The 26,721-nt window shown below is 42.5% G+C and overlaps 1 protein-coding gene across 4 annotated transcripts in view; it reads left to right on the top strand.

Moving 5' to 3' along the window:
- The first annotated feature begins 1,688 nt into the window (after positions 1 to 1,688).
- The window catches only part of CEP55 (centrosomal protein 55), a 49,548-nt gene continuing 24,515 nt past the window's right edge, over positions 1,689 to 26,721 (top strand). Inside the window, exons 1-4 of one of the 4 annotated variants that reach the window (XM_075935156.2) lie at positions 1,785 to 1,845; positions 5,205 to 5,298; positions 7,602 to 7,796; positions 12,863 to 13,147. In XM_075935156.2, coding sequence (XP_075791271.1) covers positions 7,614 to 7,796; positions 12,863 to 13,147 — 468 coding nt within the window. In that variant the 5' untranslated portion in view covers positions 1,785 to 1,845; positions 5,205 to 5,298; positions 7,602 to 7,613. Of the gene's footprint in view, positions 1,846 to 5,204; positions 5,299 to 5,787; positions 5,888 to 6,396; positions 6,609 to 7,601; positions 7,797 to 12,862; positions 13,148 to 26,721 lie in introns of those variants that run through there. The other 3 variants (XM_075935154.2, XM_025179791.3, XM_025179792.3) reach the window with 3 other exon arrangements.

Genomic DNA, 26,721 nt, shown 5'->3' with positions numbered 1-26,721 from the left:
CATCCTGATCTCTGTAAATGTGACATTATGCCCTGGAACCTCAGAGCTTATTTTTGTAGTCTGTATTAAATGTAAATATTATCATAAAGTTGTTCAAGCCATCATATTGTACTTGCTGACCTTCAGATGTAGTGCATTCTGTGTACTAACTATATGTTGTATGAAGTATTGTTTTATTTTATTGAGTCTACATGAACTTTCCTTTTATCACTTTGTCCCTTGTAACTGAATTATGGGACAGGCAAATATGGAGAGTGAATATTCATTTCCTTAGTCTGTTGGCCTACCCGGCTACCCTCGGTGGGAAATTAAGAAAAATAATCTAGAGCACAGACAAATTCAATACAGTATTATCCATGTGAAAACATATTGAGGCAACTACAGATTTTTTACTGTAACTATCTGGAATGCAAGATAAAGGCATTTAAGATGGAGCATTCTAATCCAGAGTACACCAGTAATAGACCTCCATGAACCAATGAAAGTGACCCTTTTTCCAACCTGGCTTAATTTACAAGACTGACAGAAGATCTCTGATGGGATGAAAGATGAAAGTTTCTGAAGACTGAAACTAAAACTTCCCTTGACAAAAATCATAGTACTAACTATAGCAACATTTTTTAAAAGCATGCAGTAGGAGTGGAGAGAGTATCAAACCCAAGCAGTAAAGATGTTACAGAAAACATGAATTATAAAATAACTCTGAATGTTACATTTTACTATAATAGAAATTATACTCTGAGTTATAACTCACCCCATTACACTTACAAATTGCAGTCTATATCACAAGTTTGATTCAATTGAAGTGAATTGAAGTCACTGAAGTCAGTGAAGGTTTGATTGAGCTCCCCCAAAACAATATTTGTGCTTACCACCACCAATATTGGCAGCTACCCAAACACACTTATTTTTTTGATAGGAGGGAAGGATTTTATTAAATGCTTTTACAGTATAAGAATGTTCACTTACACTGAAATGAGATGAGTTTTGTTCTGATATTATAAACTAAAAATTCACTCCATAACAGAAATTCACTCTAGAGTGAAATTTAATTTGAAACCCTGGTTCACAAAGGAACACTTGTTTGAAGTTTTTAAACTAGTTTTAAGGGTCAGAAAGTCTCCAAGGCCATTTTAGATACTTAAGATTACATTAAAACTCTTTACATAAAATAATGTTGGGTACCTAGTTTGGCACCCCACTTCTGCTATTTGTATGGTATTGTTGTGATTCAGAAATGTTTACCCACAGCTTGGTGGTGTATAAACACAGGCACCTGGTCCAGAACAGGGGCACTCACTTTGCTTTCAAAGTACCCAGATGCCAGGGTGATGGGCACTTAATAAATCTCCAGACAGCAGATGTGATAATATGGATTTATTATTCCCACGGAATATCCTGGAGCTTCTAAGATGAGATAGGATACAACTATGGTCTCACTGGAGAGGATTTCTAGAAACCCTGCTCATCACCCCAATCATCAAGTAAATAGCTAGAGCAGTTCGCCTTCCTACCCGCTCCTCGCCCTCCATGTCCCAGCCCCTTTCCCCACGCTGCTCGCTCCCGCCCCTCTTCACCCCCTCCCTCCTCCTAGTCCCTCCCACCCCTCTTCCTTCCAGCCCCGCCCAGTTCTCGTTCCGCCTCATTCCCTTGCGTCCCTCCCATCTCCTGTCCGCTCCTCAGCCCCGCCCACTCTGCGTGCCGCCGCCCGCCCTCTCCTCTCAGCACCGCCCTGTCAGCCCGACGCCCTAGTTCGCTTCCGGTAGTGAGGCTCCCGAGCGGAAATGACGTCATCGGAGCCGCGGGATTCAAACTCCCGGAAGAGGACGTGTGGTTGAATAGCAGGTGAGCTGTAGCGGCGTCGCAGCCGCCGCCCAGGTCTGTGGGGGTGGCCCGGGGCTGGGCAGGGGTGGTCACGGCAGCCCTGCGGGTCTGCACGCAGCAGTCTGAACCCGGCGCGACCCCCGCTGGTGACAGACCCGCAGCGACCCGGCGGCCCCAGGGAAGGGGCGGGCGGTTTCCGCCCTGAGCGCGGCCGAGTTCCCCGTCTCCCGCCGGCCGAGTGATGCTGCCCTAGACACCAGAGCTTGTCTCATTGGTACGACAGGTCCAAGTGCACTGGAGCCTGGGAACGAAACAGACACTGTCGGGCCTCCCTACACAACACCGGAACGGGGAGCGCAGCGCCTTTCCAGCCTCTAGAGCTGCGGGTTGAGCTTTTTCACCAAGAAATTGCTTGTGGGCCCCTAATGCTTTTGTAATATTTTCTGGTTAATAGACTTCCGCCTCCAGATAGATCTTTGGTAACCATTCAAGCCTGAGGTAGAAGTAACTGGAAACAAACGTGCCCATCATTTTGCTCTTAAAGTGCGGGTTTTGAAAGTATCAGAAACATTCTGACAGAAGACTTTTTCAGAGGAATTTGCTGCTTAGTCAAAAAATGAAATGATCTCTGGGCTCTGCTGGAAGTGGCACTCTGTTCACAGATAACTTCTGAATGCTTCATTTTCCATCAGAATCAGAACAAAAACAGCTTTCCAAATAGCAAAATCTAGTTTTTTAAATTGAATTGACTTTGTGTCCAGCTGTAGTGATTATGAAAGCTCTAAAGGTCTGGTTTCATCAGTTAGGCTATGGCCTAGGTCAGTGTTTCTTAAACTGTGTTCTGGGGAACACCTGTGCTGCATAGAACAACAGAGTTCAAAATGGCCACTTTTTTTTTCTCAACAAAAAACATCCTTGGTGTTCTTCATTTAAAAAAAAATTATTGTTTGATGTTCCTTGGTCTTAAAAAGTTTAAGAAACACTGCCCTAGATCAAGACTCAGAGAGCTATCCACTGATGGTGGATTTTGCAGATTTAGTGAGGACCTGCCAAAGCGACCAGAGATTAGATGAGACGATTAAGGGAAGTCAATCTGTGAAGTCGTCCCCACCCCGCAGTGTAGACAACACTATGTTATTCATGTTGCTGGAATTGTGTAGCTTAAGTTGACTTGGCTGTAGTATAGATGTAGCTTAGCTTCAGGGACAACTTCCTGATGAGAAATAGCTGCTGCTGCTCTTATCTATAGATAATGGGTCTTCTGGTATTTTAGAATGCTTTTCCAAAAACTTATCTTTTTGGTATTTTTCTCTGACTTAGGCTTTCTCTACACTGGTACTTTTGTCACTCTCAGGTGTGAAAAAACAACACACACTCATCCCCTCCCCCTTCTAACAACAAAAATTTTACCAATGAAAAATGCTGATAGAGATAGCACTTTTTTGATGGGAACAAAGTTCTTGTCAACAAAGCTACTGCCTCTCATTGAGAGTGCTTTTATTTTATCAGTGGGAGACTTTTCAGCTGCCAATAAAGAGCAGCCCCAAAGGGCATCTTACAAATGTTGAAGCTGCAGAAGCAAAATTGCACCAATAGACGCTCACTGACTTATATTGTAGATTAGCCTTAGTCCTGAAGAACACCTCTTTCTAATCCCTAGAAAGTAATAGAGATGTAGCTGTGTTAGTCTGGTCTTGCTGAAACAAAAGACAGGACTATGCAGCACTTTAAAGACTAACAAGATGGTTTATTAGGTGATAAGCTTTTATGGGCCAGACCCACTTCCTCCAATCAAATAGTGGAAGAAAATTGGCATGACCATATATACCAAAGGGATACAATTAAAAAAAAGTGAACATACATAAAATTGACAAATCAGATTTTAGAACAGGAGGGAGTAGAGGAGGGAGGGAGGGGGAGGTTAGTGTCTATGAGATAATGATATTACGGGCAATAATTGGGGAAGCTATCTTTATAGTAGGTAAGGTAGTTAGCATCTTTGTTAAGGCCCATTCGTAAAGTCAAATTTAAGCATGAATGACAGTTCTGAGGTTTCCCTTTGTAGTCTGGTGTTAAAGTCTCTTTGAAGTAATATACATGTAGTGAGGTCATTGAGACAATGCCCAGTCTGGTTGAAATGACAAGAAACTGTTTTTTCTTTGTGAAACTGTCTGATTTGTGGTCATTAATTCTTTGGCGAAGTGTCTGAGAAGTTTGTCCAATATACATAGCAGATGGACACTGTTGGCACATGATGGCATAAATTATATTTCTGGATGAACAGGAATATGTGTTCTTGATCTTGTAACTGACATGGTTAGGTCCAATGATGGTGTCAGCAGAGTAAATATGTGGACAAAGCTGGTAATGGGGTTTGTTGCAAGGGAAAGTTCCAGGGTTTGTGTTAGTGTGGTATGTCCTGTGGTTGTTGGTAAGAATCATCCTGAGGTTAGGTGGTTGTCTACAGGAGACTATGGGTCTGTCTCCCAGAGCCTCTCGGAGTGTAGTATCCTGTTCCAGTATAGGTTGTAGTTTATTGATAATATGTTGGACAGGTTTAAATTGGAGGCTGTAGGTGAAGACAAGTGGTGTTCTATTATTGGTTTTCTTGGGTCTGTCTTGAAGTAGATGGTTTCTGGGTATTTGTCTGTCTCTTTCAATTTGTGTTTTTATTTCCCCGTGTGGGTAATTGAGGTTTACAAAGGCTTGGTAGAGATCCTGAAGTTTCTAGTCTCTGTCAGTGGGATTAGAGCAGATGCAGTTGTATCTAAGGGCTTGGCTATAGATGATGCATTGTATGGTGTGTTCTGGAAGGGAGCTGAAGGCATATAGGTAACTGTATGAGTCAGTGGCTTTTCTGTAGAGAGTGGAATCTAATTTACCATTAGTGATTTGTACTGTGGTGTCCAGGAAATGGATCTCTTGTGTTGAATGCTCCAGGCCGAGATTGATGGTGGGGTGTAGGTTGTTAAAGTCTCTGTAGAATGCATCAGTGTTTCTTGGCCTTGGCCCCTTTTACCCCTCCTCTACTTACGCTACATCGATGCCATCTTTATGATCTGACACTTTACGAACAGGCCTTAACAAAGATGCTAACTACCTCACTCATTACAAAGATAGCTTCCCCAATTATCACCCCTAATATCATTATCTCATAAACACTAACCTCCCCCCTTCACCCTCTCCTGTTCTAAAATCTGATTTGTCAATTTTATATGTTCACTTTTTTTTTATTATATCCCTTTGGTGTATATATAGTCATGCCAATGTTCTTCTACAATTTGATCTGAGCAAGTGGTTCTGGCTCATGAAAGCTCATCACCTAATAAACCTTCATGTTAGTTTTTAAAAATGCTGCATAGTCCTGTCTTTTGTTTCAGTAATCCCTGGAAAGAACTTTTTGTCTGCTCTTCAAAGCATCCTGACTTCTTTGAATAGAGGTGACCTCTGCTACTCCAAAACCTATCCTATTGGGTAAGGGATGAATAACCTGTGCTCTTAAGGTTAGATTATCAAAGCAGTAGGGCAGAGCAACGAAGCTATTCTCATTAGCAGTATTATTTATTTTTATTCCTGTGGCATCTGAGCACTCCATCCGTGGACTAAGACCAGAATGCTGAGAACCTCCAGTAGTACATCTGTCACACATTTTGGTTTGCCCTCTTAGCTATTCTTTAAGGGAGAATTGTGTCTGTTTATTTTAGTGTAATGTTTTTGTTCTGTTTTTTTATTTTTAAATGTGCATTCTGCTATGTGTGTGTGAGTGATGCCTGGCTTATGCTACAAAATTCTCAGTATGACTGTGTTGCTCAGGAGTGTGGCAAATCCATACACATGAGCAGCGCAGTTATACCAACCTAACTCCTGGTGTAGATAGCCTATGTCAATAGGAGAGCTTCTCCCTTACAGTAGAAAGTTCCATTGTGTCTGGGGAACAGAGTTGTTGATTGTCATGGAGTTCTAGATCATATACTTGGCCTGGGCCATTAACTGCCTTAAAGAGGAGGAGGGAAACCTTGAATTTAACTGGATATTCAATGGGAAACCAGTGTAGGGAGTGCAGGTCAGTTTTGTGTGCATGATATTCTGAGGTGTTCCTGAGGCAACATGCTGAAGTGTTTTATAGCTGCTGAAGTTTTCTAAGGGCTAATATCATCATATTCAAGTATACTCCATTGGTGTAGTTCAGATGGAAGGTGACAAGGATGTATATAACTGAGGGAAGTTCATGATATAAAGCGTTACTCACAGGTATAAATAAATGCGAGCATTTATTGTGCATGAGAATCTGGAAACAAGTCTTAAAGTACTGTGGACTGAATTGATCAAATATGGATGTAGGCAATCGACCAAAATATATTGCGTGACAGATGCAAACTCTACCAAGTACTTTGCTCTGAACATCAGTTTAACCTCTGTCTTGCTTGAGTTCAGTTTCAACTAGTTGCCATGTATCAGTTATCTGATGATGTCTGAGCATTGGCATATCTGTGGTAGTGGTACTGTCAGGATCTGTACTGTACTGTCACTATTCTGTGAAGGATAAGTAGAGCTGTGTGTCATTTGCATGTTGCTGGCAATTGAGATCATCATCTTACCATTATTACCTAGTGACTGCATGTAGATGTTGAACAGAACCAGAGAAAATTGATCCTTGAGGGAATCCATGAATGAGAGGTCTAATGATAGAGGTCTTGTTTTCTGTCGCTACTTTTGTGACATATCCCTCCAGGATGGTTGCACCATTTTAGCATATTCCTCTAGACCTTTGTCACTTCTTTCAGGTGAGATGACAGCAGCCATTGTAGAGAGATCCAAAACATTGTGAACTGAAGTCTACCAAACATGCTTTGATAGCAGAAAATCATCCCTCAGGTCAAAAAAGATGTTTCATCACATGTGTTGGCCTGAATCCAGGTTGTGCTGCATCTAGGATGTTTGCTTCAATTAGATGAGCTTGTAGCTGGTCTTTGGCTTCAGACTAGGATTCAAGATCATAGCTCTGCTTTACTTCTCTCTTAATTCACCATTGTCCCTCCACTCATAAGGGCTAAAAACTAAATAATTAAACGATAGGTTAGTTTACATTTAATTGTTATTTTAGTTCCTCTCTCACCAGGGGTACGTGTATCTTCAAGCACTGACATCAGTGCTAACCTTGTATTAAAAATGCTTCGCGTTTCTATAATACCTAGTATCTGGTATTCTGAGGTATTTAAAAAAAATTTAATTTTTTTAAATTTAAAAAAAAACAAATGTTCTGGTAGCACTTTATAGTCTAACAAAACGTATAGATGGTATCATGAGCTTTTGTGGGCACAGCCCACTTCTTCAGATGACTGGAGTTTTGAGTTTAGGATGTGCAGACCCACAATAAATTTGGGGAGAAGGGAGATGGGGGAAGGAGGAAAAAAAGAGGAGGGGAGAGGGGTCGGGAAACAAGAAGCAGAGAGTATGAAAATATCAAAGGGAAAAACAAGTAGGCAGAACTTGTAATCTATAAACACCTGAAGATTGGATAGTTAAAATGAAGCAGATAAGGATCACGTCATAAACATTTGTGAGAGGTAAAACAATATTATCTTCATTTTGCAAGTAGGGAAACTGGTTAATTCAGTCTGTGCTGTGCAAAAATAGAACATTATCTGACTTAATCTTGAATTTTAACCACTAGACCATGCCTTCCAAACTTGTTTAAGGCATGCTAGGTTCTCTGTAATCATTAATATTTAACATAGAAAAGGTCCATCGTTTACATGATTCTTTTAATTTCACAGAACACTTGGAGGATGACATCAAAGACCACCAAAGATATAATTACTGGCAAGTGGGGGTTCAAAACTGGTAATTCCAAATCTGAGACTGAGTTGGAGACATATAAAAGAGAGAATGCAGCCCTGAAAAAGTCAATGGAGGAAATTATTAAAGGGAAAAGCAAAATGACAGATACAGAAAGGAATAGACTTTTAGAGGTAATGTATACTCTGATTTTCAGCCTCGTTTTTATGCCACCATAATTGCACAAGATAAGATTTCTCAATCACTAAAATATTGTAAACAAATGACTACTCTCCTTGTAACTTTAACATCACATTTTTAAAGTGTAGTGTCCTGCTGTAGCTCTCACATTCTTAGGTATTTGTTAGTTGTCTGTATTAATAAATTCCTGGTTATTTTACAAAGTAGTTAAATACAGAGGCCTGAGACAAAAGGTCTCAATTAGTAACCAGTAAGACATGTTCTGTAATGCCTTAATGTTGTTTCATTGTGCAAAAAAAGTCATTAATTTTGACCATTGCCTGAAGAGATCCTTGTTTTAGATGATATAAGCACTTTGTACTGGATAGCATGTCCATGTACTAAGTCTGTATTCTTGTGCTCTTCTGCTCCCACTCAGATTCACCTAAATCAGCTGGTCTCCAAACTTTTTACGCCCAAGATCACTTTTTAAATGTCAGAACAACCAAGATCTACCTTATCCTTCCCCCAAGGCTTCACCCCTTCTTTGAAGCCCAGCCTTCTCTGTTCTCCTCCTCTCCATCACTTGCTATCCCGATTCCTTACACACTCTCAGGATACGGCTGCTTTTTTTTTCGATTCTTCTGTAGGAAGAGGTTTTTCCAACATTTGTCTAGACTGGGCCAAATGTCAGAAAACCCCCATCTTTCGGAAGCCCCCTTGTTCCTCGTAGAATGAGGAATACGGGGGTTGCCAAAGAGCATGTTTGCTCTTCCGCTAAAAAAAGCGGAAGAGTTTTTCCAGGATACCTCTTGTACCTTTTCCGGGATACCTCTTGTAGTCTAGCCGAACCTTCACTGGGTTGAGACAGGATGTGTGGGCTCTGGGGTGGGAATGTGGGAAGGGGTGAGAGGTGCAAGCTCTGGGAGGGAATTTGGATGCAGGAGGATGTGGAGAAGGGGATATTAGCTCGGGGGGGGGGGGGGCTCCAGGCTGGGTAGTGTTGGGGTCAGATGGAGGGTTGGAGTGCTGAACAAGCCACAGGCTTGTGGATATGAGGGTACAGGAGTTTGGGTTGGGGTATGTGAGGGGCTCAGGGAAGGGATGTTGGGAGTATGATGGGCTGAGGACACAGATTTGCAGTGTGGATGGTGCAGAAGTGTTGTGGCAGAAGACTGAGGATGTAGGGATGCAGCAGTTTGGGGATGTGAGAGGCTCAAGATGGGGGTTCTAGTGTATGAAAGGCTCAGATTTGGGTGGGGCGGTACAGAAGTGTTATGATGCTGCCGCCAGATGGGGGCTTTGTTGGCCAGGCTTCATTTTTAAATAAAATACTATGTGAAACACACACAGTTTCAGCATTGTCTTTTTGAGAGGGGCTGGGAATCTGTTTTGAGTCAGCAAAAGCGGCGAGGAGTCCTGTGGCACCTTATAGACTAACTGAAGTGTTGGAGCATAAGCTTTCGTGGGCAAAGACCCACTTCATCAGATGCATGTAGTGGAAATTTCCAGAGGCAGGTATAAATATGCAGGCCAGAATCAGGCTAGAGATGATGAGGTGGATCCAATCAGGGAGGATGAAGCCCACTTCTAGTAGCTGATCTGGAGGTCTGAATACCAAGAGAGCTACCTTTAGATCTGTAATTGTGTGTCCAGGCAGATTGAAGATCTAAAAGTAGCCATCCTGCAGCAAAAAAAAACGTCAGGACCAGACTTCAAAGAGAAACTGCTGAGCTACAGTTCATCTTCAAGTTTGACACAATCAACTCAGGATTAAACAAAGACTGTGAATGGCTAGCTAACTACAAAAGCAGCTTCTCCTCTCTTGGTATTCACACCTCCAGATCAGCTACTAGAAGTGAGCCTCATCCTCCCTGATTGGATCCAGCTCCTCATCTCTAGCCTGATTCTGGCCTGCATATTTCTACCTGCCTCTGGAAATTTCCACTACATGCATCTGGCGAAGTGGGTCTTTGCCCACGAAAGCTTATGCTCCAACACTTCAGTTAGTCTATAAGGTGCCACAGACTCCTCGCCGCTTTTGCAGATTCAGACTAACACGGCTACCCCTCTGATGTTTTGAGTCAGGGGTCACTGATCCACAGAAACGTCAGTTGGTGCAACACAAGTGAGATGCAAAACAAAAATAACTCCTCCACAACCCCCCAAGCCTCACTAATGTGGCCCTAACTCTGCTGGTGGGTGTAGGTAACATGGTACTGGGGAAGGGTGCTAGTGGGTGCTGGGGCAGGGGACAGGGTGCCAGGAGGTGCTGAAGCGGGGGACAAGATGCTGGTAGGTGCTGGGGCAGGGTGCCAGTGGGTGCTGGGGGAGGGGACAGGGAGTCCCCGGCATGCACCTCCTCCCGGGACTCCTACCGCCTTCTCCACCCCCACAAGTGAAGGAAGTCCTGGCACGTGCCTTCTCCAGGGACTCCTACCTCCTCCCCCCTGCAAGGGAAGGATGTCCCAACGCACGCCTCCTCTGGGGCACTCTTCTTCTCCCCCCTCGTGCAGGAAGTCCCCGGCATGCCATGGACCTGGGTTTAGGTACTGTGCCAGCTGTTTGGGGGAGGAGGAGCAGCCAGCACACTTTCTGAAACCCCGGAAGTGGTGCGCAACTGCAGGATTTCTATCCACCTCAAAGGAAGCAGCTCTGCCTCCATTGTTGCTAGAGGTAGAGTTAGCGGGGCTTCCTGGGAATGGGGGGAAAATAAGGGGGCCCCAAACACCTCGCGATCAACTGGTCAAGCCCTCCCGATCGACCATGCACCTAAATGGATGCAGCCTCAACAACCATGAAGTGTCTTTATGCCACTGAAAGCAGAAAGCAGGAACTTGTGGACATCAGTGGCTGCCCTGCTGTTCTATTTCAGTTTTATTAACTAGCTTAAATATTTTAGGTGCTATTTATGCTAGGCACAGTTAATGTTTTGGATGGCTTGCTTTGTAGTCTTGTGGCTCCATTGAGACTTCCCCTTGTAGTCTTGTGGCTCCACTCAAGACCTTTTTGCTAACTTGAGCTATCAGAAACAGTCCATCAATTGCAAGCTGTCTCTCCCCTGTGATGGTACCATGTCTCTGACTGAAATGTAAGGGTGTCCTTTTTGTTATGAAAGAACACAATCCCAATAGATGCTCTTTGTATGATTTTCACCACAATCTGAGCAAGCCTCATTAATTCCATCTCCTGAACAATCTCTCCACTGGCTTCATAGTTTCAAGTATCTGGGCCTAAAACTCTGCCTGAATACATTAGAACATAGGGTTGAACTCATTTAAGTGCTACTTTAATACCTATTGTCAGTAATTGAAAATGCAGTCAAGTGAAACACTGTTTAAAGCTGAAAGATCAGATTGTGTGGAGACAGGATTTAATGGTCACACTGTCTGCTGCTTTGTTCTGACATAATTTTTTGGTGTGTTTTGGTGGTAGTTTTTGTGTTGAGGATTTGGCGAGCTAAACTGCCACGTGAAAAGGCTCTACTTACTATGTTCTAATGGAATTTAAAAATAAAAACATCTTTTCAGCCTCTATGGCAGGCATGTCCAAAGTCCAGCCCGCGGGCCAATTGCGGCCCGTGTTCCAGTTTAATATGGCCCCACAGGTAATTTGGCAATATCTATCTTTTATGGCCCCCAATGAATCCATATGTATTGAAATGAATACATTGTAAAATCTCAGTTAATGTCAGTTGGTCTAAATCAGTTATAAATATATTTGGACACAACATGTATACTTGGTGTTATGTTCCTGTTCATATTTTTTGAACTTAAAAGTTGACAGACAACCTTTATTACCAATAATATGTCATGTACTTTACAATGTTCCTGACATATATTTCAGCTTCCTGGATTTTTTTTTCATCTGGCCTTCATATAGGAAAGGCAGAGTGATTTAACACCTGTTTAGATTTGTCATCCATGTGACGAAATGAAAAGTATGCCGTTTGCAATAAACTTTGCATAAAATAGTTAATTTGCATTTCATTTTAATGGTTCAAAGAATGTCAGGCAAAATGGTCGGCCCTCACGCCTGTTCACTTCATCAAATCTGGCCCTCTCTGAAAAAAGTTTGGACACCCCTGCTCTATGGTTATTGGATGTAGCAGCTGTGATAAGAAATGTGCCAAAGAAAAATGCTGCACTCCCCAGAGATACTTGCAGTGCTTATGGAATACATGTTTCCAAATGTATATAATTTGGAAGAATAATTTTTTTCAGCTCAAAAGGCATAAGTGTAGGTACCTATAAAGTCAATGAGACTTTTGTTTTTCATATAATTTCCATGGTTACATCGGCAATAGACTAAATTAGTATGTGTTTTTTCACATTCTGTAACTAAACAAGAAAAGCTAGAATATAGTGATAACACTAATTTTTTATTCAAATTTTTGCATGTTAAATTTTTCGAGAACCTCTACAGTGTTCTTTATTTAGAATAAAACAAATCTTTTCAACTAAGTAAAAGTGGGTCTTTCAACATTCAGAATTGAATATTAGTTTGGACTAGGGATGTTAAATATCGATTAATTGAATAGTTGAACAACCTCATGAATTCTTATTGGTTATATTCTATAGTCCCCAGGGGCGGGGCCAGCAGCAGCGCAGAGTGCCAGGTGGGAGCTAGTCCACGAGGGGATTCAGTTTAAAAACCAGCTCCTCTTGTGGACTGGCTGCTTGTTGCCTTGTGCTGCTGCTTCTGATAGAGGCAGCAGTGTGGGGTGGCAGCAGCCCCTGTTTGTGAGGGGCGGGGTCTGAGCTTCCGGACTTAGCATGAACTGGAACTGAGCTGGGCTGCCTGCCCACCTGGCTCCTAATACACTTCAAATGCAGAGCCACAATGAGGGTAGGTCCCAGACCAGCATGAGTCAGGCTGTTGGCCAGCCTGCTAGAAAATTTAGGAGAGGGGAGGGAAATGCATGTAATCTATAGCATTAACCTATAAGTTTTTTCTTATCGATTAATCAACTACACTGTTACATCCCTAGTTTGGACTCTTGTGGACTTTCCATCACATTCCATATAGGAATGTTTTATTGGCTTGTCTATAGTAATGCTCTTGTTTTTGTTCCATGTAGAAAATACTTGCCCTTGAAACTGAAAAGGAAAACTATATTTGTCAACTTGGGGCAAAGGATAAAGAAATCCAAAGCCTAAAAGATAAGCTTAAAACCAAAAATAAAAGTAATGATGTCACTTCACTACTTGGTCAACTTGAAGAAAAAACAAAGGAAGCTGAGAGGAGAGAACAGCTACTTAATTCCCTGTCAGAAGAGATGGACCATTTGAAGCATAATTTATCTACAGTTACTGCAAGATGCTCTGAACTTGAAAACAGAGCCAGCACCTTTCAGTTGTCTCAGGTACATGTTGAATAAATACCCTACTCGCTTATAAGCTTACTTTAGAATTATTTATTGTTAAGTACTGAAATCCTTTCTGCACTGATATATTACTTCCCTTTCTTTTAAAAGTCTTATGCTTGTACTATTGCAAAAGAGATGAAAAGACGCAGTGGCCAGTATAAACAATGTACTATAGCTATATATAAATGGATATAGTTACTCTCTGAGAGAGTCTCCCCTTTCCTGCAGCACTTCATATTGCTGTAGCAGCTTAGAAAGGCCCCTCAGAGTCCCATATTTAGACATATTGTTCCCCAGCATAGACTTTCAGCAAGACAGCTTATGCTGCCCTGCAAAACCGCTACAACAAGTCCTAATGCAGGGTGTGTGACTGAAAGCACTAGAGTGAGTGAGGGGCTGTGGCTGTTGTGGATGCTGCATCTGCCAATCTGGTCTCTGCAGAAATTCATAGGGCATTTGGAAGGTTTTCTTAATTGAGACATGAGTCAAGAATTGTTTGAGTATCCTGGAAGTCCACAAAGGTGTCATAGTCACCTTGGTTCCTCTTTCACTGAGCTTCTATGCTGTGCCTCTTTCTAGTCTGAAAATCTTGTTCAGTGGGCAAGTTAGTGCTAGAAAGGCAAGGGAGGTGTCGTATTTGTAAAAAACTATAGAATTGTACATTCCGTGATGTCACGCTCTGCAGTATTGACCGGGAGGACTTGCTTTCATCTCCCCTCCCCCGCTTTCCCCTCCTCCTGATCCCCAGCTCCAGGTCCTCTGTCTGGTGGAAATGTTGATAACACAGTGCTGTCAGAAATGGGTCAAGATAGGGTTTTCAAATGACACTGTTCTCCCATAAACACCATGGTGCCAAATGCAACAACCCAAGAATAGTTTTGTAGATTACATACTTGAGAGAGAGATTAAAAATCAAATTTTTGGAAATTCTAGGGAACCTGTTCTTGACATGTAGGACTGAAAACATTAATCAGATTCATAGTCTTTCATGTATAACTGATGTGATCAAGCCATCTTCCAGCACCTAGCCATGCAGGACTAGGCATGTAAGCAACTAGTTGAGTAACTACTCAACTAGTTGCTTCCGCCCCTCTCCCCACCCGCTACCTATGTATCAGAGGCAGCAAGGGGGAAAGAAGCGGGAGCTGGCTTAAAAGCTGGTTCCTTCCCCTCCCCCCCCCCCCCGTCCCCAGCACCATTTCCAGTGTGGGGAAGACAGGGGAGGCAGAGCCACAGCGATTCAGGAACAGCGTTAGATGGGACTGTTCAGTCCTGGCTCATGCTGCCCCCGGGAGCTAACCCCACTGTGGTTCTTCACTTTAAATGTAAAGTGAAGAGCTTGCAGTGGTCCCAAGGGCGATGCAAGCTGGGACAGTTCATTTAAAGCGCAGAGCTGCAGTGGGAGTGCCCATCCCCCATTGACTAATCAAGTAGTGATGGAAATTCCATCTACTACTTGATTAGTTAATTAAATGATACTTAACATCCTTATGCCCAACAGTGGACAGTAGTTTTGGATGTGCTTGATCATCTCTGAGCCTTTCTGTTGATTGTTGATTTGCCCTCTTACTAAAAGGTGTAACTGCATCTCTTATCGGTGGCAATTTTTTTGTTTTATCTGATTTTGGAAAATGTCTACCACTGTAGTTCTGCAAATGTGTTGTTGTTTTCAAATGGGAAGCTCAGCATTTGAATGCCTCCAGTCCACTTATGACCTCACTATGGTCATCAATAGCCACACCTATACAAGCAGCGTCAGAGCAAGAAATGTCTCGGGACGGTAAATCAAAAGCCTTTCCAGTAAGATAATTTGGTCTTTCCAGATATCCCTCCAATGTCACATCCTGAAAGGACATGGAAGCCTACTAGTGTGTCAGTTCTTAAAGATTTGAGTGAGAGGCCCACATCTCCAAGGGATATACAGCAATCATTTTTCCCAGCAGCAGGCACAAAACTTGAAGTTTATGGAAGCCATTGGCAGAGGGAGCACTAGAACATTGGTGTATTTTGCAGAAATCCAGAGTTCAATAGCATCTGTCTCTGTGGCCATTGATGGCATGCAAAATAAATTTAGTGTTTTAGTCACTTTAGTGTCAGCCTTCTCATGGGAACTACAAAGAAATTCCAATGAACAATGCAAGGCAGGAGCTTCATTACTCCTTGTGAATCATGAACAATTGCTGGAAAACTTTCACCAATTGGAGTGTTTTTCCTTGAAGATAAGAAATTAACTCATCCTTCTGTGAGGGTCTTCAAGTCTGGAACAAAGATCCCAAGGTCCCCAGGGAGTCTTCAGATTACAGCCACACCCTGCATCTTGCTGGTATCAGCAAGTAGTGTGGGCTGGTGGACCTTAGCTCGCCATAAATAATGCTCCCAATTAGAGGAGATGTCAGACTCACTATTTAAGCCGGAAGGAGGCACAGGAAGTTTTATCTGAGCAACTAGGTGAATCCCTGGCTAGCTGCTATGGTGGTTTTTGCCTGAGTCCTGTCTTCCTGTTCCTGGTTCCTGCCCTCCTGCCTTGTTTCAGATCCCTGTTTTTACGCACACCCATCTCTGGCTCTGGATTCCAGTTCCTCTCCAGCCTCATAATGAAGTGAACAAATATCAGTAGGTGTGAGCAGTTCCTCATTTACTGAGCTTGTATCTCATATATATCACCTGTAATTACTATGCTGAAAGGCCACTGCTGGCATAAGGTACGTTTCACCATTGTCAATAGGTACTAGCTTAGGAAGACCATGCAAGATATTCATTAGTTTGCTTTTTACCTATTATATGAGCATATCAAGCTGAGGTTGGACATGACCACAAGATGAGTAAATGACCTGTCTGCAGTTAGCTCTGTAATAGTCCCTGTCAGCTTCATTTTGATTTTCTTTACATTCAAGCACAGTTTGTCTGTTTTTTATTTGAAGTCCATGGATTGATGGCGCATTGGACATTTTTTGGTTCCTGAAGACTTCATGCAAGTACTGTACTACCTTCCAAAAGTATTCATTCAACTGGCATCTTTATCTGTCTCATCACTGAAGAGTGTTTTGTCATGAAATTCGTAAACTCTGGGCTGTCTTACGTGAATTAGCTGCAAGTACAAGTAATCTAATCCTGTAGCTTTATAATTGTTCTTTTTGGCATTTAACAGCACCAAATGAGTCTGGATGGTGCTTCGTTACTTAAGAAAAGTCAGGAAAGAGCATTTGGATGTTTCTGTGTCCACTAAACTCCCTCCCCTACTCCCCTGCCACTAACTTTCATTGTTCTATTTTGCAGAACCATTAGTTAAATCTAAAGCAAAAAGTATTTTACAAAGTCTTTCATTGTTGCATGGTGAAAATTCCAATTAATAATCCTGACAATGTGAAGAGTCTCAAACATTCAATCAACTTCATGTATTGCCACATAATCCCAAATGATGGTTTTGCTGCTGATTCAGACTCATCAAATTGCTTTATCCATTCTGTGATGCTGTAGACTTTGTGTACAAAAGGTCACAGAGTAGGATGTGCACTGGATGGATTCTGATATCTTAACCAGTGCCTTGTAACTTTTTTGATGATTTTAAAAAAGAAGCTGATAATCTATACCACTGAACTGCTTTTTTTTTTCTGATTATGACAAATCAGGTTGAACCTCCCCATCCATTTACAGGGAACATTAACAGATAACACAGTACAGGTTGGACCTCCCTGATTCAGCAGGGTCAGGACCTGATTGGTCTCGAATGAGAGAATTTGCTGGACCAGAGGAGGTCTCTTGCCATGTCCCCCCAAGCCCGTCGCCTACCGCTGGCAGGCTGTCCCAGCAGATACCTCGCCCCTTGTCTCCAACCTGGCTTGGCTGCTTGCCCAGCTGCTGCCAGCTCCCTGGGCAGCACAGGCTCCAGTTTCTGCCACAGGGCTCTGGCCCTGCGCATCAGGGGGCAGCTGAAGGACTCCAGCCCCGGTCTCATGCTCCAGGAGGCTGCCAGGGGACTCTGGCCCTGTGCTGCCTCTGAGCTCCACCTCCAGCTCCATGCTTCTGCAAGCTGCCAAGATGCCCTGGCCCTGTGCTTCTGGGGGTTGCCAGGAGACTCTGGCCCTGCGCTGTAGTGAGCCTCCGGCTTCAGTACTGTGCTCCCTGGGGCTGCGTTAGGGTTCTGGCCTTACGCCAACCTGTACCTTTGAAAACCATCAGGGGACTCCGACACCGCGCTGCTAGAGGCTGCTGCAAGGACCCAGCCCTGGTTCCACGTTGCCCCAGCCAGGCTGCTGACTATATTGTGCTGGCCTAAGCTTTCCCACTCTGGTCCAGGAGCATCTGTGGACCACACATGTTGCTGGACGAGAAAGTGATGGTTTTTGAAGATACAGCATGTATCATATAGTCAAGTACCATGATTTAAGTTTGTGAAGGTTACACATTGACATGCTGCTGGTAAAGTATAATTAAACATTGTTTTTCAGACACTTTCTTGAATCTATAGCTACATAACTGTTCTAGATTTGCTGTGTTTGGTACCACTGTATTTGCGGGAAAAGGGGCTTTTGAATGATACCTAACTTGACCCATTTCCATTGTGTTATCAAAATTTCCACCAACCAGGGGATTGGTGCTGGGGAAAGAAGCAACCAGGGTGGCAAGTCACACATCCCTGCCCCATGCCACTGAGGGTAACACCAATGAAATTGTGTTTCTGTAGAATTTTATGAATCAAATGATACCTTCTCTATCTTTCTTTTGTTAGCTTACTCACAGAATTACACATACTCACAGGCTGTTAAAGAGGCAGTACAGACTCACGCTGCCTTTTAAAGAAATGCTTATTTAACTCTTCCTCCTTCCCCAGGTCCTTCTCCCGACTCTTCTGTGGTCACAAAAACAGACATTTTTGAGTTCCCATCCCTCTGGCCTCACAAATTCTTTCTTACTGCTCATGCAGTTGTGAGAACTGGCCATCTGTGGTATATGATGTAAACCACACAAACAGTGCATGAATGTTCTGTGCTAACAAAAGATGACAGGCCAACTCTCTCCAATCTGCATGGGGGATAGCCTGGGAAATGTACTATAGCGGGATGTACACAGTAGTCCTTTCTGAAGAACAGAAATACTCCTTATAGTGAACTCAGCTGAGTGATTAAATGACATAAGCTAAATAGATGCACCTGCATCTATCTAATGTACAAAATAATTCCCAAAGGACCAAATTAGAAATCAGTTTTTTCAGAGATGAAGCGTTCTAAGAGCTTTGACTTCCTATTCTGGGGAAGTGGGAGGAAAGGAACCCTACCTTTTCAGTCGCGATGTTAGATATGGTTTAATTTAATAATTGTGTAACTGCGCCAAATCTTAGTGTTACACGATTATTCATTGTTCCCTGGGTGTGGGCCTGGCATCTGGAGGCGGCAACACCAGGGTGGGGGGGAGGGAGTTCTGCAAAACAGATGCTCATGCGGAGCCTGGTTCTAAGTCAGCTTCCCTCAAGCGCTGTCTCCCACCTCCCACACCCCACTTCTGTGGAATGCAAGAAGCGGAGAGGAGGCACATGGAGAGAACTGGCTTAAAAGCCAGCTTCGCACATGTATCAGATCACGCCTGCCTCCCCGTCCCCTCCCCCCCCCCCACACACTGCTGCCTCTCTATCAGAGACAGCAGTGCAAGTGTGGGGCGGGTTAGCAGCTCCCGCCCTCCCCCATTGCTTCCTCTGATACAGAGGCAGTGGGAGGGAGGAGTGTGTATAGTTTGATTAACCAATAAGACCAGATTTATCTGTTAATTGTTTAAATAACTATGCACTAGCATCCTTAATTTTCAAAATGTAAAGCACTTACAGCTAAGGTAGAGTGATATAGGATCTGAAAAAAAATCTTAGTTTCATTTCTGTGCTGCCGTCCTATCCTATTTGCTTTACAAGTGACAATAATGTAAGAATTAAGATTGAAACATCAGAATTTCATACACTCTAGCATTAGATCCATTGGTAAAAATATATTTGAAATGGTGGCGGGGATGAGGAAACTGAAAAATAAGTCCTATGGTCCTGAATCCTGTGACTTGCCAAGACAAGAAATGCTTAAGCAGTTCCAATAACAATCACTCTGTGAATCAAGGGCCTCTCTCACTTCAAAACTCGAGACGTAAATAATCTCCGAAACCAAGTGTTCATATTTTTAGCTATTGCTTTTTCTCTTGTATACCACTGTCACCCTACTGACATTGTGAAAGAAGTCTAGATCCTTGATTCTATGGACTCACATTAGGTGCAACCTTCTGCCTCTGTCCTCCCTCTTCCAGTCAGCTCTGAGGTTCACTCTTTTTTTCAAATTATTCTCTCCTTCCTATGTAACTTGTAGGGATAAGTGGCCCATTTCCACCCTCCTCCAAGCAAAATACCTGACTGCTGAAGATCTAATCCTGACACAAGGGAGATAATGTCTAACTCTTCCTTCCAACCTGCAGTATTCATTCCACTAAGACGTGAGGCAGGAGGAGAGATATAATCCACATTTCTGATAAAGCCTCCTAATGTAATTCTGCCTTCTCTCCTTCCCAGCGATGATTAATTCTTGTTTTTAAGCCTTAATTTATATTAATACTTAACATTATTTCTTCCTTCCTAGCTTTAGTCACACTCCCTTCACAAACCAACAAAACTAATTTCTCAGTTCCTATAAAACAGTATGCTTTTGGGTTGCAGAGGGTCTTCTTAAAGGTACCGCTTTCCACAGGTCCGAGTTATGGTGAAATGGCAGCCATCTCTCACCTGGATTTGGGAGATTTAACTCTTGTCTCACCTTGATTTTTTTTAAATTTATTTTGTGTTCTCATTCAATTTAAGAACTAGGTTCAGGTTGTGATTAATTCTCTGTGCATTAGGCCAGAGAGTTACCCATGAAAATCTTATGCTAAGGGCCAGTTCTTTCTCCTTCCCTTTAGAGTAGATAGCTGGATGCCAGAGTGAGTTGCTTCTTAGTTATTACAAATTTTAAAAGTTATAGTGTGTCCAGAAACAAGGAGACTGCCTGTATTTATAAAGGTATTTGTTCCCATTTCTATCAGTTTGCCACTTTTTTAAAAGCATGTCTACAAAATAAGAGGAGTGCATGCACCCACAGTTGGCAAAACTCAGCTTGTCAGCCTATTCTTTCTGAATCATGGGAATGAGCATAGAAAGGCTTATTTCAACTGTTGTTCAGTAGGTGGCGCTGGTCACCCTAAATTTGCATGGTTTTAGCTGAATAACTTGTAGAAACTTGGCTTGTATAAGATCCTTAAGTAAGAAAACACAAATATCAATCACTGGTCTTGATTTCAAAGAAGGAAGTTTTGTTCTGAATAATATGCTATGAGAAATATCCTGTTTTTCTGATGCAATACCACCCTGCAAGTGCCCTGAACTTTGTAGGCTCCCTAATATTATAAAGCAACTCTTCTTAAGCAGAATGGTGGAAAGTGTTGTTATACCCAGATGAAGAAAATCCAAGTTAATTGAACAAAAAGTCATTCCGAATAGCTTACAAATTCAATAACCATTCTATTAATCGTTTGTCTTCCAAATTTAGTGGAAGTATAATAACTGTTTCTAAGCAGTCAGAAGTCAATAACTAACTAACTACCTTGAAAAAATATTCTCAGGAGCTAGTCACTAGATCTCATTTGATATATCTATCATAGTATGCTAGAGCACAAGCTAACAGATAAATGTTTGCAATCTTCCCTACTGGGTCTCTTCAAGAAAACAGCACTGTTTCTCTGCCTCTCGATCACTCACTTGTGGTGGTCCACAAAGCCCTACTCTTTACCCCATCCTCTTTAACTTCCACATGAAATTATTAGGTGGAGGGAAATAAACATGAAACACAGAGTATGTCTATGCTAGAATGTAAGCCCAAGCTTAGGCCTGTGTCTAAACCATCGTTCAGTTCTATACTTACCTCTCTCTGGCTTGGACCTAAGGTCCTAGGTAGAGACAGCCCCCTGACTTGTGTTATGTTTGGATTCTTGGAGTGCACCAAATGTATCCCAGAGTACCATAGGCCAACTTTATTTGTCCTCTCTCTCCTAAGAATCTCTAGATAGCTCCAGGGAAACAGAAGCTGCTCCTCTTGGTTTGTGCAGCAGCTCAGTGAGTCAGTGTTTAACCTTTCTCTTGTCTTCTGAACACCAGTCTGCAAAGTCTCTATCGGAGAGCCATCTGTGTTTGCAGCAGAGACTGAACAGAAGCTGTTTCAGGAGCACAGACAGATTTTGGTAAATCTCTGGTGTGAAGCCAGCAAAGCACTGGACTTTAAAAATGCCATGGATGACCATGCATGTCAACAAATAGTGAAGAAGCTGGCAGCATTGCAAATTTACCAGGATGGAGACAAATGCGGGGAATGGATTAAGCTGCTCAAGCTGAGTACTGGAAAATGAGGGACCAGAACTATCCCTTGGGTATCTCGTCAAGCCCATTTTATGATGAGTTTGAACAGCTGCTGTGTTTTGCACTGACCACAGAGCCAAAGGTGGTACATCAGGAATGTAATCAGTTAGGATGGCATCCTGCTGGCCCCAGAATCGAGCACAGGGACAGATGGGCATCAGCAGCAGGTGCCATCTGAGGACAATGAAGTGACTCTGTTGCTGAAACCAATCCCAGAGGAGGCTTGGTGCAGCAACAGTGCATCCTGAGATCATATTTGGAGAAGCTGTTTGATTGCTTTCCACACACACCCCTAACCCGTCCTGGATGAACAGCCTGCTGTGGAAGCCTATATCAGACACAGAAGAGATGGAAGATGCCCCTCAGCTTGGTAAGTTTCACACTCCATTTTAATGTTTAAGTCAGTAATGGGAAGGTTTATTATTTTATAAACCAATGCAAAAGCTATTAGAAGCCAAAGTTAGCAATGTGTGTCTAAGGACAGGTAATATGCCACCAGCAGCTGGGCTCCCCAACCTACCACCATATGGAGTTAAAAATAGCAACAGGAAAATGCAAACAATAAAAATGCCATGAAAGTGAACTTCTGTTTGAGAGAGCAGTTTTGCTAAGGCATTCCTGTTTTAAGAAATGGGACTGAACAGTACATCTTTGTATCCTTAATTACCAGGCCTGTAATCACTCCAGGGAATATTGACCCACCTGGAATCAACAAACCAGAGGGGAAGATGGGAATATGTTCCATTTACAAATATAGTCCATTTCAGTTAAAGGTAGTCCATGCAGGGAACGAATTCAACCAGAGAAGAAAAGGTTAAGGGTGTTAGCTGTGAAGTTCTGTTTTGCATGCAACAATGTGGAAATTAATGAATCCTCCTATTATTTCTCTCATGAATTCTGACCCAGTGCTGGATGCTGATAACTGCAAATTTTTCCTGAAGCAGGAACTCCAGATAGGTAGTCGTATTGTGGGATAAGGATGTGAAAATGTAACTGTGTACACAATTAACCATTAAGCCTGAGTTCATCAGTTAACCTTCAGAATTACGTGCAGGGTCCCAATACACACAGGGAGCTGGCTTAAATGCCCTGCCCCACACTGCTGCCTCTGTATTAGAAGCAGAATGTGTTTGGGGTGGTGGGAGCTGGCACACGTACCAATCCCAAGGAGCCAACCACCCCCGTGGAGCAGCTCCAATTGTCCGGCTGGTCGGAGCACTTCCAGGTTCCAGTTGGTGCCAGACTATCGGGAGTGCCAGACCACTGGATGCCGGACAATTGGAGTTTTACTGTACTGAAATTCAGTTTGAAAAAGTAGCATTTTATGTCCTTGAAATTCCACAGGGATTTTTTTCTCTGCTCCTGAACTGAGCTATTTGAGACAATAACCCTCTGTGTCTTGTGTTTTTTCCAGGGCCCTTCACTTCTATTGGCTACAGTATTTCCACAGCTCACCAACACGGCAGCAGAAGTCTCAACCAGTGTAACTATGCAGACTATTCCTAGTGGAAGCATTTCTGTGATGAACTGATGTTTGAAGTTCTGAACCGAACCACCAAGCAGGTCCATTACCACAGCCAGAGGGTCTCAAGGCTAGAGGAAAGGCAAGAGAAAATGCTCAGGTTGGCTGCACAGGTTGAGGAAGTGCTGATAGGGGTTCAGTGAAGAAGCAGGCACTTGCTTCTCAGTTCCAGGAACAGAAACAACAGCTAAGAAAGGAGGCAGAAAGAACTGTTTGAGCAGCTGATATCACTAATGGCTGCAAGAGAACTGATTCCTGCTGCATTACCCACACCACAACCTGAGTACCATGTGTAATCCACTCAAGAAACAACTTGAGAAACTCCCGTGACTGGGTGGCCCATGCAGCTGGGCCTTGTGAGAAGCTGGACAGAGCAACTTTGCTCCATGCAGCTCTCAAGATAGACTCTCTCCCCTAGATACTTCTCCTCCTCCGGACACTGTGTGCAGCAAATGGGGGTAGAAAGGAAAGGACAGTGCCCTGGAGGATCGGGGGACATGCCATGGTTAGAGTTACTGTCTTGTACATAATTTCACTCTTGAACATATTCGTGCACCTTTTAAGTTTGTTACTACTGAAACTGACAAGCCGCGGACTTTGGCAAGCAGCGGGCAGAGCAGCTGGGGTCCTGCCGGTTGGTCCTGCAGCACCAAGTTGGTCTTGGTGTGGCAAAGGCAGCTGGCCTGATGGGCATTGGATTAACATTGTAATTTTCCAATATGTATTTATAATTTGTATTTTATCAAGCAAGTTTGTATTATCACTTCATACAGAATATATTTTAAATAGTACAAGTAAACATGTAATCAAAGATCTTTAGGAATGTGTATGCAAAAACTTTCCTTAATACAGTTGTCTACAATACATCAATCCATACTTTGATCATCCCACCTTCACTTGACAAATGATGTCATACATAGATATATTGCATAGCAATCACCTTCTCCCTGCCCCCTTCTCCCTCCGACACACACAATTAGACTCATCCCCACCTGAACACATTCATAACGGTACTGTTCTTCCTCCTGCCATTGAACCTTTGTGGATTATATATTAGAAACCCCTATAATATCTTTACCACTTTGTAGCAGTCTGGGGTAGCCAGCTTCCAGACTGTTATAGCAACTCACTTCTGAACTAATTACAGCCGACATTCTTGTCTTTATGCTGGAGGTTCAGGACCAGCTATTCAAAAAATTCCAAAAATGTATCTTTCTTCGTGTGAAAGTTCTAGACTCACTGCTTGTGGCTCTGTTCCAAAAGCACCAGCCTATATGAGGGGTGTCAGCAGCTGTACTGATGATGGTCATAAGAAGTATCAGCCAGTTCATGTCTGTGTTGTTGTTGTCCTCCATAATAAGCTTTGTCAGGTACCTATTGTGGGTCAGAAAATGCCACCAAGATGTCCATCAGTGTGTCTCAGAAACTGCCTGTTTCCTGATATTAAGAAAGAAGAGTTCTTCAAAAGGTCCTTCTCCATGTTGCTGCTTCTGATAGCTGGGAGTGCACAAACCAAAATGACAGGGCAGATACTTGAGCAAAGCTGGGCCCACCCCGCTACACTATGGGCACTCCAGCCTGACTGGAACAGCCCCAACCCACCAGCAGCAGAAGTAGGGCTGCTCCAGCCCAGCCAGGCCATTGGTAAACCAGGAAGGGTGATGCTTACTGGTTAACCATTAACATTCCTACACCAGAGCCCCAGGTTTGAGCCCAAGTGAGAAAATTCTTAATGTCAGATTAATCAGTATAGATGCTTAAACCTTGGATTCTCTAACCCAGGGTCTGATGGCACTGTTCTACTAACCCTGAGCTTACGTTGCAGTTCAGACATATCCATAGTGTTCTTAGGTGCCAGAAAGTCAGTGCCCAGTTCTTAGTTATTTCCAAAGTAGAAATACCAGCTACCACTAGGCCTAACTGTGAGATGAGCTTCTGGATGAAAAGTAGCTAGCTTAATCTGAATCAGAACAAGACTGATGGGAAGCAAAATAGTATTTTGAATACTAACCCGTATCTTAATGTGACAGTCTATTGAGGAAGTCTGCCCTTACCTACCACAACTAATAATTTCTGAATACTTATGGATTCCTCACTTTACACTGGGCCACTGCTTCCAGAAATGCATCTTACAGTCCAGTAGCTTGTATATAAGCTAGAGTCACAGATCTAGTCAGACTTGGCTAGAGTCACAGATTTTGGTACCCTCCACGCTGAGCTGCTGCAACTTGATACTCTTAGGGATAATTACACAGCCTGAATGTTTTGGTTAGTTGCAGGAGCCTGCTTCCTTTCTTCAGAAAAATGTGAGAGTGGATCCAACAAACTCTGGTTTCAGTGTTAAATTCTAGTTAACATTTCTTCAACAAAATGGGAAGGATAGAATGAAGGTGAAATTTTCTGGCTATCTGCAGGGAAGATACTATTTTTTGAATTGGTCTTGTTTAAAGAGTTTGTGCTGCATTGAGAGTGCCTGCATCTCCAGTGGAAAAAACTAGCAGTAGACTTTGTTCCTGTAAGGAGCTATCCTATTTAACAACACACCTGACCTGTTGAGGATGGCAAATCCAAAATAAGCATCAGTTGGAGAACTAGGGCAAAGAATCTTTGTAGTATAGAATAGCCAGTTTTTAGCATCCTTAAAACTGTGTAATAGACCCAAGATTTATTCTGTTGCTAATCTGTACTGGTTTTCCTGCATAGTTACAGCTGAATGATTGATTTAGCAGTCAGTTATAGGAAGGATTCCTACTTACTTAATCTTAAACATAAAGTACTAGGGGACGGATCAGAGTGGAATAAAACCTCTTCCATTAGATGATTTTTTTTTTTTTTTTTTTGGTCACTAATTCCCCACATGTTCTTGGCTGGCTGTTCTGAATGAAATGGTTTACCACAAAATCAATTGTTGCCAAAACAGTATTGTCTTATCTGTGGAACAAGCTGATTACCAAAATAAGTGTACTAATAGAAACCTTCGCCTTTCAAACTCTCATAATAAATGAAGTTAAAGGCAAACTTAAACTTTTTGATTGGAAGTCTTCAAGTTTGAAAATATGTATTGTAATTCTTCTCACATCTGCTAGGTGGTGTAAGAGTAGCATGTATAACAGTAGAGAAAAAATGAGAAAATAAACTTGAGTCCAGATATCAGATACTCAGTTCTAATATTTATGGAAACAAGAAGTTTTTAATCAAAATACACCTGTAACAAGTATTCAGGATTTAATGCTATGGTTCATCTATATAGAATTGCTTATAAGAGTTTTAATATTTGCACTCAAGATCTCATTCCATGTCTGCAGAATTTGGCCCAAAATCTATTCCTTGCTGCAGAATCTAGAGATAGATGTTTCAAAGACACAAATGGGCCTCTCAGATTTTGCCTTTGATAAATCTAACCCTCATCTTTAAAAAAAAAAAAAAAAAAAAAAAAAGCTTCTAGCACATGTAATTGAAAAGTTCTTCAAAACATGAACAATGTAAACCAATGTATGTATGCCAATAAACTCTGACACTGTTGCTGGTTATCATAGTTGGTTCTTAGCCTGAAACTCTCAGACCATTTAAATGTCCATAATATTTTACAAATGATCATTTTTACAGAAACACTCAGCTAATTATGTCCATTCTCTCTTG

The sequence above is a fragment of the Pelodiscus sinensis genome, chromosome 8 (genome assembly GCF_052426305.1).
Source record: "Pelodiscus sinensis isolate ZL-2025 chromosome 8, ASM5242630v1, whole genome shotgun sequence".
NCBI lineage: Eukaryota > Metazoa > Chordata > Testudines > Trionychidae > Pelodiscus > Pelodiscus sinensis.
The sequence above is the reverse complement of the archived record's forward strand: the minus strand, read 5'-3'. Positions and strand labels throughout refer to the sequence as shown.